The sequence below is a fragment of the Heterocephalus glaber genome, unplaced genomic scaffold (assembly GCF_053883595.1).
Source record: "Heterocephalus glaber isolate CG9 unplaced genomic scaffold, H.glaber_assembly_v1.0 deba00001594, whole genome shotgun sequence".
In the NCBI taxonomy this organism is placed as follows: Eukaryota; Metazoa; Chordata; class Mammalia; order Rodentia; family Bathyergidae; genus Heterocephalus; species Heterocephalus glaber.
This window is the reverse complement of record NW_028258369.1, coordinates 5,475,001-5,493,068: the sequence shown is the minus strand read 5'-3', so window position 1 is coordinate 5,493,068 and position 18,068 is coordinate 5,475,001. Positions and strand designations below refer to the sequence as shown.

General features: G+C 36.9%; 1 protein-coding gene across 3 annotated transcripts in view; it reads left to right on the top strand.

Annotated features, from left to right (window-relative positions):
• Pola1 (DNA polymerase alpha 1, catalytic subunit) overlaps positions 1-18,068 on the top strand; it is a 303,336-nt gene that overhangs the window by 184,046 nt on the left and 101,222 nt on the right. For all 3 annotated transcript variants that reach the window (XM_004872235.3, XM_004872234.3, XM_087193611.1), the window contains exon 35: positions 12,681-12,797. In XM_004872235.3, coding sequence (XP_004872292.2) covers positions 12,681-12,797 — 117 coding nt within the window. The remainder of the gene's footprint in view (positions 1-12,680; positions 12,798-18,068) is intronic.

Sequence of the window (18,068 nt, the reverse complement as noted above, 5' to 3'; positions counted from 1 at the left end):
AGGACTCAAATTAACCCAATTGTTGGTCAGGAGAGAATTCATTAAATTATTACAATCATAGAATTTGCACAGACACTTGAAAAGAACACTGCCAATTTTTATGTACTCATGCGGCGTAATTTCCTGTGCTTTTAGCAAGATTTAGAACAGTGTATGATACATTTCCATTTGTATTTTTTAAAAACAAGGGACAGATAGTTATATGTAATAAAATAATAAATTTTACTTAACCCAGTATATTTAAAATATTCTTTTAATTTGTAATAAGTATAAAATCAGTAAATTATTTTATATTCTCTTTTTTGGACTAAGTCTTTGAAATTTGCTGTATATTTTACACTTGCAACAGATGTCGGTTTGGACTAGCCACACCTTTCAAGTGCTCAAGAACCACATACAGCCATCAGCTCATATGTTGAGCAGCAGAGGTGATGAGTATAAAGAGCACTGGACCAAAAATTCGTCCACATGTCATGTGACAGTATCCAAGGAATCTTCCTTTTCCTGGGCCTTATTTTTCTCAGGTATAATAGGAAGGATTAGACTAGAGCTCTGAAGGCACTTCCGATTTTAAAATTTACAGTTTAAGTGTATTACTTGGTACTATCTGTCAAAGTAAAAAATGCCATTGTGTCCCGGGGATTTAGCTTAGTGGTTCCGCCGCTTGCCTTGCAAGCGCAAGGACCCGAGTTCGATCCCCTGTACCAAAAAAAAAAAAAAATGCCATTGTGGGGCCAGGGATTTAGCTCAGTGGTTCTACCCCCTGCTTTGCAAACCCAAGGTCCCGAATTCGATCCCCAGTACCAAAAAAAAAGGAAAAGAAAAATGCCATTGTGGTTGCTTTACGTTGGCACTGTTTTCACCACCAGTTCTGTGATTCTAAATAAAGCAAATTTCATATTTTAGAGACTATATTGTTAGAGTAAGGTTTTTTGTTGGTTTGTTTGAAGAAAGAACATTACTAAGTAAGCTACGTATAAGATGTAGACCATTTAGGAATTGATCAGTTCTTTTTGAAGAATCAAATGGATTTGAAGCTTTGAAAATTCTGCATAGTGAACTTGAACAAGTTAAAAGTGTGAACCACATAAAATACAGAGAAAGAGTAATTGAAAGAGAGAACGTTGAGAATGTTTGTAAAAATAATTCTCTTTATAAAGTTCATTTTTCAGAAGGTAATAACCAGTAGAGAGAAGGGAGTAATATAATAATATAGAGTAGTGGTTCTCAACCTTGAGTGTTTATTAGACTCTCTTGGGTGCTTTTTAAAATCCCAAGGCCAATTCTATATCCCAGAGTGGTGATTCTCAAAGTGAAGCCCCCAAACTAGGGACAGCAGCAGCAATATCACCTGGGTACCTGTTAGAGATATAAATTCTCAGGCCCCACCCAAAACCTGAGTCCTAAACTCTGGTGCTGGTGCCCACCCATCTGTGTTGTACTTCTCCTTTGGTGATTCCAGTGTGCATCTAGAGTTGTGAATTGAACAGCAAGAAGTATTTGGGGCAGGGATAGCAAATGGGTTTCATATTGAATACCACCTTCCATTCTGTTGTAGCGATGGGGATGGAGTTGGAGAAGGAGTACAATACACTTATTAGGTGTTTGCTGTTCTTGAGTTAAGGATTTGAGTAATTTATTAATTCTATTAGGAGATTGGATGTTGCAATTCCTTGTACATGAGCCTTTCTAAACAAACAGAAGTCAATAACTGACCCCCTCGCCCACCCCCCAAAACCCACTGAAACAGAAGCCATGGGGGGGGGCAGGTATACTGGGTAAAATGTTAAAAGTGAAGAGATTATAAAATATTTCATTTATAAGGGTTTCTTAAAGAAGTTCAGCTGGCATCAGGAATTTAGGCCCATTTTATGATCTTTTGTCAATCCTGTTTGATCAAAAAGAAAGCTTGCTCGACCCTTTATCATTTGGCATTAAAAGATATATTTCCTCTTAACATTTAGACTTTTGTTAGGAATGCACTTACTATGGGTATGGTAAACTGGGAATGTACGAAGCCAGAAAATAAAATATATTTTCATAGTGTAAAGAGGTTGTACTGTCTGAGAAGGAGTTAATGTGTCACATCCTTCTCATTTCTACTCCTCAAGAGAAATCACACTATAATTTCAGAGGCATATTCTGAAGACCGTTACATTGTGATTTCTCTGCTGAATCTTAGAGATGTATGTTGGAATTTTCACTCCTGGCAAAATAAGAATGGACCCATTATAGTATCAGGTTCATTTGATTTTTCAAAAGTTAGGGGAAATATGCAGATTGTTTCTGAGGCTCTCTCGTTAGATGTTAGATGAAGGAAAGCAGTCTGGGCTGCATTCAGAATGTATCTGCACTTGCTTATTTCTTGGGTTCTCGGCAGAGTAACTTCTCCAAGCCCTTTCTGTGTGTATTTTCTTTTCTCATCCCTAAATACTACATGTTTCATAAGAAAGCCAGTTTTGATCATTTCCAAAAAGAGGTATTATAGCAGAATTTGTGCCTCTTGGAAAAAACTGCTCCTTTACTATAAAATAGAACCTACCTTTCATATCTGAGTTAAAATATTCTGATACAACTTTTTGAGTCATATTTATTATTGAAAAGATTATAATGCTATTTGTAAGACTGCTTATCTACTAAAAATATGGTTTTGATTTTTGCATTAATTCTTGAGTAGTCAGTTTATATTTTTAGATTGTTTTGTGAATTGGGATCTCTGAGTATAAAGTGGTTCTCAGCACATTGGTGATAATGTTGAACGTCTTCTTTAAATAGCAAATACATGCATTTCAACAGCTTTTTGGACAGTACCACAGTTAATAATTTCTTTACAAGAAAAAATGTATGTTTTTTAAAAAATTACCATTATTTTCTCATCTTATGTTCTGGCATTTAAATTATGAAACTTCATCTCGGCATGTAGACTTACCTTGTGTTGCCAAGAGGAAAGAAGTAGCTTTTCTGCAAAGCTAAATAGTTTTTACTTTATTGTCTGCTGCGAAACAGCTGCTGATACCAGGAAAATGCCATCTCATCATTGGGCCTGGGGTGTCCAAAAGAGGCAGGAAAAAAAATTACTGTAGCTCCCTGTCTGCCCTGCCACTCTCCTCCTTTCTCCCGTTTTCATCGCCGTGAAGAGCAGGAGAACAATATTCTGCAATTAAGGATTCCATTAAGTTGAAGAAAAGAGCAAATGGGGGATGTTTGTTCTCCAAGCTGAAAAAATTTGTCTGGGCTGGGGGGGATAGTGGTAGTGGTATAGAGAGAGGTGGGTGGAGAGACGAAGTCAGGGCTGTTTGTTGAATATACAGTTAAGGACTGTTACCATCCTAATTAATCAAGTTAGAAATTACAGCTGTAGTCGGTTTCCCCCCAATTCTTGTTATCAATTTTCTTCTCTTTTGAGACAAAGCAAATATAAATTTTGTGTTCATTTGTCATTCGTTCTTTGACTTCAGCATCTCTGAAAATAACAATGTAGCACAAAAGCCCAGTATTTACCTAGTTGTAATGTGGGTTGCCATGGTGTTTTGCAAATTATTGCAATTATGTTCACCATGCGAGTCGCCCTTGGTAACTGGCGAAAAAACTGATAATCCTGTTTTGAACAAAAGGTCAAATTGCTGAATAGAAAGTCTTGATTAACTAAAAGATGTACAAAGTGGAATTATTTCCTACCATTCAGAAATAGTTCTTGATCGGGTTTGGGGGAGGGGGTGAGTAAGTACATCTGATTACTGAAGTACAAAGCATTGAAAGGATGTTGTCTTGAGCCTTTCATGTAGTCTTAATGGTGGCTTTTTTGTCAAATTTACCCATTTGCGGCATTGAAAGAGGCAGCTGCATTTAAGCTGGAGAGACGGTGCTTTTTCAAGAGTTCAGTGCATGGAAAGTTCTCAGCAGTATCTGCAGTTTACTAGTAGCCCCAGGTCTATTAAAACTGATGTGCTGCATTTGAGCCCATTGCTCTCAGTACTTGTGAACCCCTTTGGCTGATGATCTAATAAAGTGCTCTTACTGGACAATCTCTGATCAGCTACTTTAAAAGGAGGCTGGGGGAGGGGATGGGAAGGAGAAGCCTCACAGGCAGTCAGACTTGGTGCAGGCCGGAAGAGATAGACCAAAAGTGTTGTCACTGTGATGATGTCTGCTGAGGCATTTGCCACAGGACTTTGGTTTGGGTGCTCCAAATCTCCCAGACTGATCACATTTTTTCTAGGAAGAAGTCTGACTTTTTTTTAAAGTTGTATAAGAGAGGATAAGGAGTGTCTTTTTGAAATACTGAAATCCACCTTGCATTTATTTCTTAAATTATGGGTACTGAGAAAATATATAATCTTATGTTTATGTGAAATCAAAAGTTTCCCATGTTATACCCAAAGGTCAGATGAGTTTCATCTCTTCCGAATCTGGCAGAGCATCTGGGGGGAGTGAATTTCAGAGGGAGGGGGTTCTTTGTTTTTGTAACGACCACCTGAAAAATCAGTTCTCAAAACTTTTGAGAGTGTGTGAAAGTGGCATGAAAGCAAAGCAAACGTTAACAAGTTTGTGGGTTTACATTCTGCATCACCTAGCAACCTCCTGGCTCGGCCAGATCTCTTGTCTACCCTTAGTTCTGTTTACAGACTATTCAAACGGCCCTTCGAAACCATGAAAGATATTCAGTTTCATTAGTACCATTCTCAAGGAGAAAATAATTAAAGTTAAATGAACAAGCATTGCCTAGTGATGGTTTGAACTCTGTTCTGATTTTAAAATGCCCTTTGAGGCAGCTGCATAGATAGTTTAATTTTAACATTTGTTGTTTGGTACCCAAAAAAGCATATCACATTAAACCATAGTAGCAAATAGTAGTCTACCACCCAACAAACAAAAACTAAAAATTACTTTTAACTGGACTTGAGCAAAGAAAAATTGGGAAGAAGGGTCTAGACATACCCCTCCTGATTGAATTTTTTTAATTTGATTCTTACCCCGGGACATCTGAGTTGATCAGTATGCACACTGAATAAAGGCGGGGAGAGGGTGTAGGGAACAAGGCACCTCTCCTTAAAACTGACTTATTACCTACCTTTGGACATGTACCATCATAAAGAAAAGTATTCAGATCATATAAAAGACTGCATTTTAGCAAGTGGCTTTATTTAATAAATGATTCTAATACTACAAATACTCTGCCACTTTCTGCTTAAGAATTGTTTATGTGATTGCATTGACCTGTTTTTGAAATTTTAGCTTTAGTAGGAAAATTTCTTATAAGCAAGGTTTTTATTTTTTCATGTGACTTTTTTCCCTGTAAACATATTCCCTAAAAAACTCATCTTGGCAAAAACCAGACATGTGATATAGCTCAGACTATTTTTCAGATGTGTTTGTGATTCATTTATATTGAAGGCTCTTGGCAAAACTGTTTCTCCTCTCATTAATAACAGTTGTCTGATTATTAAAACAATACATACTTGTAGAAAATTTAGAACATACACAAACAAAAGAAGAACCCACCTAAAGATAACCAATGCTGACATTTTAGAGTAGTTCCTTCCAGTCTTCTTTTTTTCTGTGCACATATTAATAAATTTAAGCTTTGAGTTTACTTTTGAAGTTTATTCGTTACCTTGTGTACATGTTAAGATGGTAAGTTTTTCAAGAGTGAAGACTTTAGAGGCAGGAACAATGATGGAAGTAAGGAACAATTTTTCTTAGAGGTTTTATCACTAAAATAGTAATATAAACACCGCAGTAGCCATTTTACCATCTCATTCCATTTGATTCTTTCCTCCTTTTCCTTGTTGAAATAACTACATGCCTTAACTGATACATCCATTTATAACCATTCATGTTGGAAAGTTGGACATTCATCGCAGTTGGAATATCACATCCCCAAGTCACTTGTAGCTTCACATAGGGAAAAAGAGTCTTTTATGAAAAGATTTGTAATACAATAGAGATGAATGGAATGTGGAGAGGAAAATGCTTTCGGTTTCTCATATAAAGTGAAAGCAGGATGGCTATGAAATCTTTTATTCTTATTATTTGTATTTTGTTAGATCTCTAACATACACAGTACATGGCTGGGTTGCAGGAGCTCTTTGTGCTTTGTTGACAGTTGACAGACAAAGCAAAATTATTCCTGAAGCAAGGTACTGTGTACTTAGTTGTGACCTATTATAGCCTAAGAATGTAGCTTGCTTTTGAGCTGGATGAATAGGGAGAGTATTTTATAGAATAGGCTTAAATATACTAGGAGAGGGTTTTAGCTGCCCATACAGAAAGATACATGTCCTCCATTGAACTTTTTTCCCCCAAAATGTAATTTTCCATATAAAGTCGTTTTAAGTATATTTTCCCCTGGTTGCTTGCATGGAGACAATTTTAACTGTTCCAGTATTGTCCTACAGTGGTAAAACACAATTGCTGGTAATTGTTGGCTTTCTGTACTCACAGTGTAGCAGGAGAAGATGGCTTGCATGGGGCTCTTTAATGTATCTGAGGTACATCTTCTGATGTTCAAGCTCTGATTGCAAATTAAAATAGCAAGACTATATAGTATTGGATTTGACGTGAAGCAAAGCAGAGTAAGTTGCTAATTTATGTAATATCCAATTGCTGAGGTTGGAATTTGTGCACTTGTAGTGCTATACTGTGTGTTTAAATGAGGACTGCTGTTTGCATCTAACCTATCATAACAGTTCGGGAGTGCTCCATTATCCTTTCAGCAAACTGATGGCAGAGTGTGGTCCTTGCGCAAATGATAAGATCAATAAGTTTCAAATAACTTGGATGAAATGACATATGACTGCTCATTTAAAGAGATGTCTAACTTAAAAAAATCAATTTTAATAATATTTTAAATTCTTATATTGACCGACAAGGCACATTCCACTTCTGTTTTATTTGATAATTTTGTTTAAAATATTTTTGTATTAACTTTGGTGAATAGTTAGCTTATATATTTATTTTTCCTGATTTGCTCTTTCATCTCCTACCCTGGCACCTCTCTGAGACTTAATAATCACTCTTTGACATGCCAGCATGCTGCAGTGTAGAAAATTTAACTTTAAAAGCAAAATTATGTTCCTGTTAAAACTTCCCCTGGAGATCTTACGGAAATTTTCTCCCAGTTTTGGGTGCAAATGTGGGTCAGAAAGCAATTTGTTTTTTTGATATTTCTGGAAATCCCAAATCACAACATGTCATTCTTCAAAAGCAGCTGTGGGCCCATACTGTGCACTATCTATAAGAAGACCCATTTTTTTATACTGGAGATAATTCTGTGACAGAAAAATGTGCCTGCAAGGGAACCCCAGAACATTTATAAATGCTTCTGCGTAAAAAGGACTCTGATATTCTTGGAATGCATGTAGTTTGGGGAGGGGTTGCTTGGTGGGCATTAACAAAAACTAATAATGATATGATAAATTCTGAAAGAGCACACATGCTGGCGACCTCATCCTGTGAGCCTGTCCCTGCGCTCCTGGAGAGCCTTTGCAGTGCAAACTAAATCATGTGTCGTGGCAGGACTGTGTTATCTCTTAAAAATCTCTGAATCCTAAAAGAAAGCATAGACCACTTCCTCTTCTTCTCTGTCCTGCCATCTGTAACTTCAGATCAAATGTAGTTTTATCGAGAAAAACTTAAGGAAATTTCACTTATGTTGATTACACGGTTATAATATTTTGTAGTCAATTTGAGAAACGGTTCCACCTAAGCCCATCATTTATCCATTATTGTAGTTCTCCATTTTGTAATAAAACTTCCTGGAAAATGACCAGGGTCTTTCCTGGTTAAAATAGTACACCTTTTATAGTGTATTGTCAGCTGTAGCTCAGCAGTGTTCTTCAGTACATTACTGAATATTTTTGTGAGTTTTCTTGTTTGGTCCTCTAAACAAGCTTAAAGGGTGATGAATATTATCACCTCCTGTTTTATAGATGAGGAAACTCAGGCTCAGAGAAAGATTCAGTGGATTTGGTGACTTAAAATTACCCACTAATAAATGGGAGTGCAGTTTTTCATAACCTCAATTTTGCATTCTTCATTGAATATGAACCTTGGTGCTAGACACTAGGGAGAGCACTACCAAATCCAAAGCAGATCAGTCATTGCCCAGAAATTGACCATTTGGGTAGGTAAAACAAAGTGGTACAATAAAGTGTTTGAGGGACAGTGCAGAGCAGTGTGTGTTCGGTGTCAGGTGAGATAAAGGGAGAAGTCTGTGAGTTGGGGAAAATTCAGAGAAGAGGAATGGGACTGCGCTTCAAGGAACAGGCATTTTTGAGGAGAGATTCTGTGGCACGAGCAGTGACAAGGAGGTGAATATAGGCAAAATGTAGTGAGGACAGTGGCGAAACTAATCCGCTGCGGCAAAGAGTTTGTGTTGAGAATGATGAAAAAGGGGGAACAGGATGAGGTTGTAAAGATTTGAAAGCCAGGCCAAGGCATTTGTTCTTAACTGTCTGTGGAGGGTATATGATTGGAGGATGGGACGGGAAGCCCTGGGAAACCACACTTGGCCACTGTTTACATTGAGTGTGGGAGAGAGCAAGTCAGGCACCAGGAAGGAGGCTTCTTTCTGTGACAGAACAGTGTGGGCTTGGGTGGACTTGGAGGTGATGGGACCATACAGGAAAGGCCAGGGGACAGATTTAGTGACTGGCTGGGAATGAGAAGGACACACCATGGGTTTGACAGAAGAATACAAAAACTACTGTGAATATTTTTTCTCCTTTGAATTCTAGGCTGAAGTTTTCATAAACTTGCTTCACTGCATTTTTGTTTTTTGGTTTTTTGAGACAGTGTCTCGCTATTAGTTCAGGATGGCCTGAACTCGCAGCGATCTTCCTGCCTCATCTTCCCAAGTTCTGGGATTACAGCCTTGTACCACCATGCCTGGCTGCATTTTTATTTTATTGCTTCTGTTTGTTCATTTGTTCAAAAGATGTTTAGAGGGCCTCCTGTGCACCACATTTCCAGATCTAGATGATGTCTGCTTGTGTGCATCCTTCCAAAAATACAGATGTACACAAATGAGTCACAGTTTGTGTTTAAGGTACAACTACCAGGAATGAGTCAGTTACAAATGGAAATCAGTCCCTTTATAGTATGTGCAGACAGAAACCATTTCAGTTGAGGCCTCTGAAATATAATTTAGCAATCAGAACTAGTGAGTATTTGATACCGTTTCATACACAATGACTTTAAGGATTAATGATGCTGAGATTAAAGCAACAGGTGATAAAGCTTTTCATGTTTTGCTGTGGGAGAGTCTAGTGTCTCCTCTTTTGAAACTTTACTTGTAAACTGGAAACTTAATAAATGACCTTATTCCTGTTGGTTGTGACAATTTGCATGTGGTATTGCATAATAAATTGACTATTTAGATGGCAGGCATCCATGTAGTAGTTTTAAAGGTTGTTATGATAAACCCAGACCTTTTTATAGGTTGGTCTTCCAAGGAAGTTGTTAGAATCTTCTTCCATTAATTTGTCAATGTAGCCTTGGGCTGTATGTTTTTTCCCAGAATGGGAAATGAAAATAAGTTAGTTTCTCTTTGTAAGTGATATGATTTGCCCCATCATCAAATACTTTCAAAGATCTGATATTTATTTTTGACAACACAAATGTTTCTTTGAAGTTAGATTTAGCATAGTTGGTTAATATTTTTTGAGTGAACAAAGGGTTAACCAAAGTGTATTAGCCAAAATTGAATTGAAGTAAAGTATATATTGATTATGATTAGGACTTATTTCCACCATAGAAGAGTTTTGTTTAAAATACACCATGACCAAAAGCTTAATTATCGAAATAAAACAAGAGACATAAAGAACTACAGCCTTCTAATATTTTTTTTCAGCCCCAGTTCCCTTCACACAGTTATCAGCATGTTTAATTTCCATGCATAATAGCACTAGTTATTGTTGTCATTTGTAAAGGGAGATTAACAGATAGTAAGTACAAACAAACCCAAATAAGCACTGAATAGAGAGGTGACAAAGAAAAAAAGACCTCTTTAATGTTAATTGTAACTGGTAGGAAGTCTAGACAAATTGTATTATCTGTTTTCTATGTGACTTGAAAGGACATTTAGTTAGTAACGCTGTCAGAGATAGAGTTGGATGTTTGCTTTCAAAAACAGGTGAAATGACAACTTAGCATCTCCCTGGTTGGCAACTCACCCAGTGAGTTGTGAAGTTGTAGTAAATTGATGGAATCAATTTTCAAAAACATTTGAAAAGAATTTTTAGCTGTTTGAGCATTGTTTTAAAAATTAAAAAAAACAATTTTAACTTCTAAATTGTGTCCTGGTACTTAATAATTTCTTGTTTCAAAACATGGTAGTTGTTACCTGTCTGCTTACTTGTTTCTTATTTTGCTTAAGGTTGAATAATCTACATTTCCTTTGTGGTTGGCATTGTTAACTGACCGCATATCCCAGTGCATGTTTGATACCAAACATAATGTAACAAACCCAAATGAGTGATAAAGGAATGGTCCCGTCCTGCATTTTTCATACATGGTTTGCTGGAACTGTTTCTTTATTAATATGCCTAGATGGGTACTTTCTAGAAACAACTAGTTTCATCTCATAAACACTGTAGTTTGTAAACTACATTTAAAATTTAATACTTGCTGCTGCTAACAGCTCCACTCTTTCCTACTGTATTTCTCATGACTGACCAGGCTAAACCAAAGTTAGTCTCTGTCTCTTTTTTTTTTTTTTTTGGTACTAGGAATCAAACTCGGGTCCTTGCACTTGCCCAGCAGGCGGCGAAACCACTGAGCTAAATCCCCGGCCAGTTAATCTCTGTCTCTGTGTCTTGTCTGTCTGTGCCTGTCTGTCTCTCCCACCCACCCCGCCTTAGCAAATGTTCTACCACTGAACTACACCCTCAGCCCATTTCTTTCATTTTAAGGGGCGTATTTTAAGCTGCACTCTTAACCTAACATCTTTTTGAAGAAAATGTAAATACAACATTAAACTGTATGTGTCAGTTGTAAATACATTAAGGTTTTCAGATACATTCAAATACAAATGTCTCTTCCAAAAAGATGTGGTCAGTAGGCCTAGGCATTGGAACCAACAGTTGTCAGTGACTCAGAACTGTTGATTCATTCTTTATTCTGGTTCTTGGTCTTTTACTGTGGTTGTAGTAATTTGTCTCACACACGACCTTATCCTTCTCTGTATTGTTTAACACTTATAGTTAGTACCAAGTTGTGTGGTACCAACTGTAAGTGCTAAACAATACAGAATTACTTTTAGTCCTGTTTAGATTATAATTTCCTAAAACTAATTCTTGGTGGATTGTAGCTACTTCCTATCCTAAGGATGAGGTCAAGCAGCACAGCAGGGGGTGAGGGCATCCCTCAGCTTTGGATTAATACTGCATAGAAATGCTACTACCTGGTAGGCTAAAGAACCTACCATAATTAAGCAACACCTGTGTCTATACTCCTCTTGTCTAGAGGCAAAAGACAGGCTAGAAGTAGGTAACAAAGTTATACCTGTTGACGACTCCTTTCCTAATCATATCACAGCATGGCTCTTTCTAGCCTCCATTCTTAGGCATATGCTGTTCTTTCTGCTTAAGTTGTTTTGCTACCCTTCTCCCCTTGTGAGATATCCCCTTTCTTCAAGTTCAGCAGTTTCTGTCTCAGTATGCTCTGAGACTTACAGGTAAGTCAGGTCATTATTCAGGACCCCACAGGTAGTGATGTCATGAGACAAAGGAGCACGCCTTGCTCACCTGTATAGTCCAGCACCTCACCCTGCACTTACCTCATGCTTACTACACCTCTGTAGCAACACAGGCATCACCAAAGCCCATGGGCCCTGGTGCTGTCTCCCCTGTTTCTGAAGTCTTATCTTCCTTGTTTAACAGGTATCTTTTATAATGAATATAAGCCAGGCGTAGTGGCACGCACCTGTGATCCCAGCCGTCAGGAGGCTAAGGCAGGTGGATCCCTGCAAGTTCAACATTTGCCTGGGCCAAGGCCATCCTGGGCTACATAGCGAGTTTAGGGACAGCCTGAGCTACCTAGTGAGACCCTGTCTCAACCCACTCCCCAAACTGTAATGAACGTAATGCTGATTCAAGACAATAGATACACAATATTGCATCACTATGTGAAAATTCAAACAGGAACAAGAAGGGAGAGTGAAAAAGGAAAGTGAGAAGAGGGTCCTAAAGAATAGAAAAGTGGACAATGGCTATTTCAAACCTCTGGAATAACGTGGTCCTTTGAAGTTGTCCTTGAAAACAAGTTGGCCAGTTTTATGCCTCCAAAAAAATATGTATAGAAGAATCTGTTTCAATTTTAAATGAAATAATTGTTTGCCTTTATTGTTTTTTATGTCAAGAATAGTCCTAAGCACTTTAAATGTATTACACCATTACCGCAATCCCATTTTACAGAGAAAGAAACTGAGCGCAGCAATGAAGTAACTAGGCAACAGCCACTCAGCCATTGAGAAGGTCATTCCTTTCTCGGGGTTATACTCTTGAGAATAGGTTTGGACATAAATCTCATTAACACATCCAGAGGGTAAGGTATCTGGAGCTATTGCAGAGACTATAAGGAAGATTTGAATTAAATGAGTTTCCCTTAATAACAGAAGGGCTTATTATTTGTGTTTATTGATGATGATAAGACTGAAGTTTTCTCTTTTGTCTCTCCAGGGCTGGTTGCTGTGTGAGGAGCCAACATGTCGCAATCGAACTCAGCACCTTCCCCTTCAATTCTCCCGAAGTGGGCCTCTTTGTCCAGCCTGCATGAAAGCTGTTCTTAGACCAGAGGTAATGCTCTACTAATGCTAAAGAATATGCAAAAGAGGGTACAGGGCTACTTTCCATCCCTTAGTTCTAGGAAGTAAACATTATGTATTTGCCCGTATATAGATATATAGCTATTGTATATACTATGTATCTAGCTATATATTTTTAAATATACAGACTTCAAGGTACATGCTTTATTTTTTGACATGTTACAAACAATGCTATATTTATATATAGAAGAGGAACTCCTGGGTTATAGTGGTATCTTGATTCACAAACTTGATTCTTTCCACGATTCTGGTTACAAACCGAATTGGAAAAGAACCCAATCAAATTCAATGGTTAGATTCAATGTTGACCTTATGGGGAAATTCAGTTCTGTTCCGCTTCGGTTCACAACCAGAATTGTGGAAAGAATTGAGTTTGTGAACTGAAGCCCAGCTATGCTCAAATTTCTTTGGTTGCAACCTCAAAATTGTAGAAGAAGAGATGCCACTCCTTTGTAGACACTGATATTATCTTCAAACTTGATCAGGACCCCTCGGTGGGACTAAATTGTTTATAAGAAGCTGCGTGGATCAGTGGTTCTCAAGCTTTTTCTTTACCTTAGTCCATACACCTAAAGGATGAGGCATGCTACCATTAGTGACTCCCAGCTGGGGAGCACAGAATCTGGAGAGACATCCCTGGTAATTAAGATGCCCTCTCTCTATTGCCACCTTTGAGCAGCATCCACCAAAGCAGTGTTTCCCACACTGTGGTGAGAAAAATGTTTGCAGGTCTTCTGAGCAGAAAGGGTTTGTGATCAAATACTGTTTTGCAAATGGTGAGCTAGCCAAAACTAAGTTTATCGCAGATCTCAGAAGCTATAATATGCGAATATGCAGTCTACTTCACCAATACAGGGCTAGACTGTGCTTCACTTTTCAAATTTATCTAGCCTAAGGATCTGTAAGGTTTTTGGTAAGAGGCAGCTCAGACTTGGGAACCTCTCATGCAGAGAGCCATAGTTCTAGAACCAAGTTTTGACTTGAAATCTTTTCACTGAAAATGATCAGTATTTATGCTAATTTTAGAAAAAATTTAAATTCCAATGGCTTCTTATTTAATTTTAAGGTAACATATTATTTCACAAAATTTGGCAGGAAGTCAGGAATGCAAAGAGCTACCACCATCATGTTTTCCCTTGTGTATTCCCAGAGTTCCCTTATTCTTTTGCATATCAATCCATATGTGTATTTTAGTGATTGTAGTCACAATGAAAATATACTTCTGTATTTTGTTTATCTTCTGTCATGCATTTTTCTGTGTTGCTACTTCATTTGCAGTACCAAAAGTCTTGAACACAATTTAACTATATTTCTCATTGGACATTTTAGGCTACTTTTCAGTGTCTTTTCTGGAAAATTTGTGGTAAATATATGATGGTTAAATGATTTTTTTCTTTGTTTGAAATATTTCTTTAGAATAAATTCTTATCAGCAGTACATATGAAAGTACCGAAGTACAATGTAGTCATGATTCATATTGCCAAATTACTTTGTTAATGGGTTATCCCAGTTTATGCTGTACACTAATCACTAATACTTTATGAGTATTCGACTTTTACATAGCCTTTCCAGCATTTGGACATTATTCTTAATTTACTTTTAACCAGTTTGATAAGTATTAAATCTTCCTTGCCTTGTTTTTATATACCTTTGATAATTAGCAAAGTAAAATGTAGATTTTTTTTAATGTAAAACTTTTGAGAATTAGCTGCTGTAGTGAATTCTCTTTACGTCAGTTTCATCTCAAGACTTGCATCAGCAGGAACAAAAAGAGAACAAACGTGTATATATTTAGTGTGACTCATCAAACCAGTTATAGGCTCTAGGGGAATCACCTTGCTTCATGAAGTAATGCTGCCTGTGACACTTTTTAAATATCTAACTCATCAAATCAAGTTCAGAGAAAATTGAATTATTTCTTAAAAAGTCAGCCAGTTTTATGATTCCATTCTTGAGAGAAGGTAAAAGTAAAGTATGATGGTGTTGCTGGTAGTGATCTAATATATCAGATTATCTTTTATGATTTCTTATCCTTTTTAAATGAGTCAACCAGCACAGGCATTTCAAAGTGATTTGGGTTTTTTTCTTCTTATCCTTGTCCTTTTCAAAACTGGAACATTTTCCAGATGTTTATCAAGGTTGTCAGCTACTTTTCCCATAAATTCCATAGATGAACTGGGTAAGACATGACTCTCTAGTTTTGAACATCCTGGTTAGTGATGTCCTTAGTCATTCCTCATGAGGTCCTTCCTCATAGTGGTGCTCAGCTCCCTCTTCTGTACTTCATTTGAGTTTCTATTGATGAGTGGGGAATTTCTTAATTCTATTTGTGAGAGTCCTGAACTTTTTAGTAGGAGGAAAAATATGCATCTTTCCAGAGAAGCTCCTAAAACAGTTTACAGTATTACAATATTCAGAATCATTGTAATGGGTTTTCCAAAGTGTCTATTGCACAAGATTTTGTTCCTCTAGTTCTTAATCTCTCAGTTGCTGAGTCTCAAAATACATTACTTACATATAATAATTATTAAACACTCACTACTCCTAGGCACATTACTGGGTCCTAGGGACATATTAATGAAAGAATGGTTCCTTATTTATAAAACTAGTTTACCATGTAGATTGTATAAAATGGATATCTGGAAAAAATAGGCATTTGTAAATATCTGTTTGAACAAAACACCATATATTCCTGCTACTAGACTAGTGGGGACTAAGTTTTTCATGCTTGTGATAATAAAGCACTAGCCTCTGTGCCAGTCTCATCTTCACATAATAAATCTACTCTCATTTAGTCCTGGGTTGCCATTGACTTGAGTGCTTTCCAAAAATGACTTGAAATGTGAAAGCTGGCTCTTCTAGCTCATGTTACCAGAGTTATGAGAAGAAACCTGGGACTCTTTTGTTTTCAGAGTTTTAAACATGTTTACTTTTAAAGTTTTTTATATGTCAGTAAAAAAATTTTATGCTCATAGGCATTTAACAGTATACAATTTGCCATTTATTTTAGATTATTGAGTATTCTCTGGTATGTAGGTAGTGCCTTTAAATACAGAAATGAAAAATTTGGTGCATATTTAAATTATTTATAGGACCCTCTTCACACTGGTTAAGAGCTACGACTTACCCAAGTTAGACAATAAATATTTTAATGTCTATTTTAAGGATTAATTTTGGTGTTTTTTTTGTTGTTTTTTTTTGGTATCGGGGATCAAACTCAGGACCTTGTGCTTGTGAGGCAGGCAGTGGAACCACTGAGCTAAATTCCCGGCCCAGTTTTGGCCTTTTAACATGACCAAGTGTGTTTGGATATGAAATAGACCACAAGACAGTCTGTATTAAGTAGTTCCCCAAAAATAAAACTTTAGTTTAAAAAATTAATCTTTTATTGTCGAACTCAGATTTCAAAGCAAGCTAAACTTTTTCTCATTAAAATTACGATTCTTGATGTGGGGTTTAGAAAATCTCTACCTGGGACTCTCCGAGTCATGGTAGAAATCATTTGTGAAATTTGACAGTCTCTGGGGCAGAAACATTATGGTGGAGTCCTTTGTTTAGTTGTTTATTTAACTCAATTTCTTGAAGGCAACTTCTGAGGAAAGCAGTGAAATGACTTCTAGTCCTACTGGGACACTACTAGGGTTTCTCACATTATCCTCTATTGTAAAATTACTAAAATCTTTTATAATACATATACCATATATGAACTTATAATCTTCATATGTTAGCATTTCAAAATGTATAGCTAAACAAATTGATTTGATGAGTAGGTTAGGAATGGTGAGAATGTTGCAAGCTACCTGGGCAGTGTCTTGTTTCTGCATAAGAAGGACACGTGAAAATAATTGTGGTCTCTTAAGGTAGCAAACATGAATTGTGTAGGAAAGGAAACTATATCAGCAAGTCTTTAAACATTTATAGGTAGTTATTGATAATTCTCCAGTACAGGAAGGAGTTTTTTACCATGAATTATCTTTTAGAACTCTGTGATTTTGATCTGCTTATTTGGTGCAAGATTACTAAATTCTATATACAGTTACAGATACTAGCTTTTTAATATAACTTTTTTTTCATGCTTTTTTTTCTGCTGAGGTGAAATTCACATAATATAAAGTTAAGCGTTTTTTTTTTGTTTTTTGTTTTTTCCCGGCACTGGGGACCAAACTCGGGACCTTGAACTTGCGAGGCAGGCATGGCACCTCTGAGCTAAATCCCCAGCTCAAAGTTAAACATTTTAAAATGATAAAGTACATTGGTATTTAGTACATTCACAATGTGGTACAACCAGCAACTCTATTTCCAAAACGTTTTCATCAACCCAGAAGAAAACCCATACCCATTAAGCAGTTATTCTCCATTCCCATCTCCTTCTAGCCCCTACCCACTAATCAGCTTTCTGTCTCTGTGGATTTACCTATTCTGAATAGTTCATATAAATGGAATTATAATACGTCAGCTTGTGTTTATCCATGTTGTACAATGCATCGGTATTTCATTCTTTTTTGTGGACAAAGAATACTCTGTTTAACAGATATGCTACAATGTGTTTATCCACTCATTGACATTTGGGTTGCTTCTTTCGTTATACTTTTGAATTTTATTTTTCATTAAGTAGAAAGGTCTTGCATTTGTCCTCAACTTGTGCCAAGGGCTCACCCCCTTGTCCTACATCAGCTGAGTGGTACTACACAAAGCTAGACTGATCCCTTCAGCACCTATTCTGTGTTCGTTGTGTGAGTCTGGGTTCCTATAAAGTGAGGAACCTAAAACTATACAGCACTCTCTAAGTATACTTACTAGCAGTAGTATGGAGCAGAACAAACTTGCTACCACTTTCTTTTCTAAGTAGTTAATTTCTCTGAAGTCTTTTTAGGGTTGTATTAGCTGTCTTGGCATTCACGTGCAGTGTTTTTTATTTTGAGCCTTCTATATTCTAAAAGACATAACAATTATTTTGCATATGTAATGGCTAAACTGTGTCTTGTCATGTTTTCTTATACCTAAATAGCTTATTTAGACCTAAGTGTAAGACCCAACAGGTATTAACAAAGTACCACAGACTGAATGGCTTAAGATAACAGAAATTTGTTGTTTTGCCATTCTGGAGGTCAGAAATCTGAAGTCTGAATGTTGGCAGGACCCTTCTCCTTTTGAAGCCTATAGGCGAAAATCCTTTCTTACATCTCTGGCATCCTCTAATGAATGCTTGGTGTTCCTTGGGTTGCAGGTGTATCACTCCAGT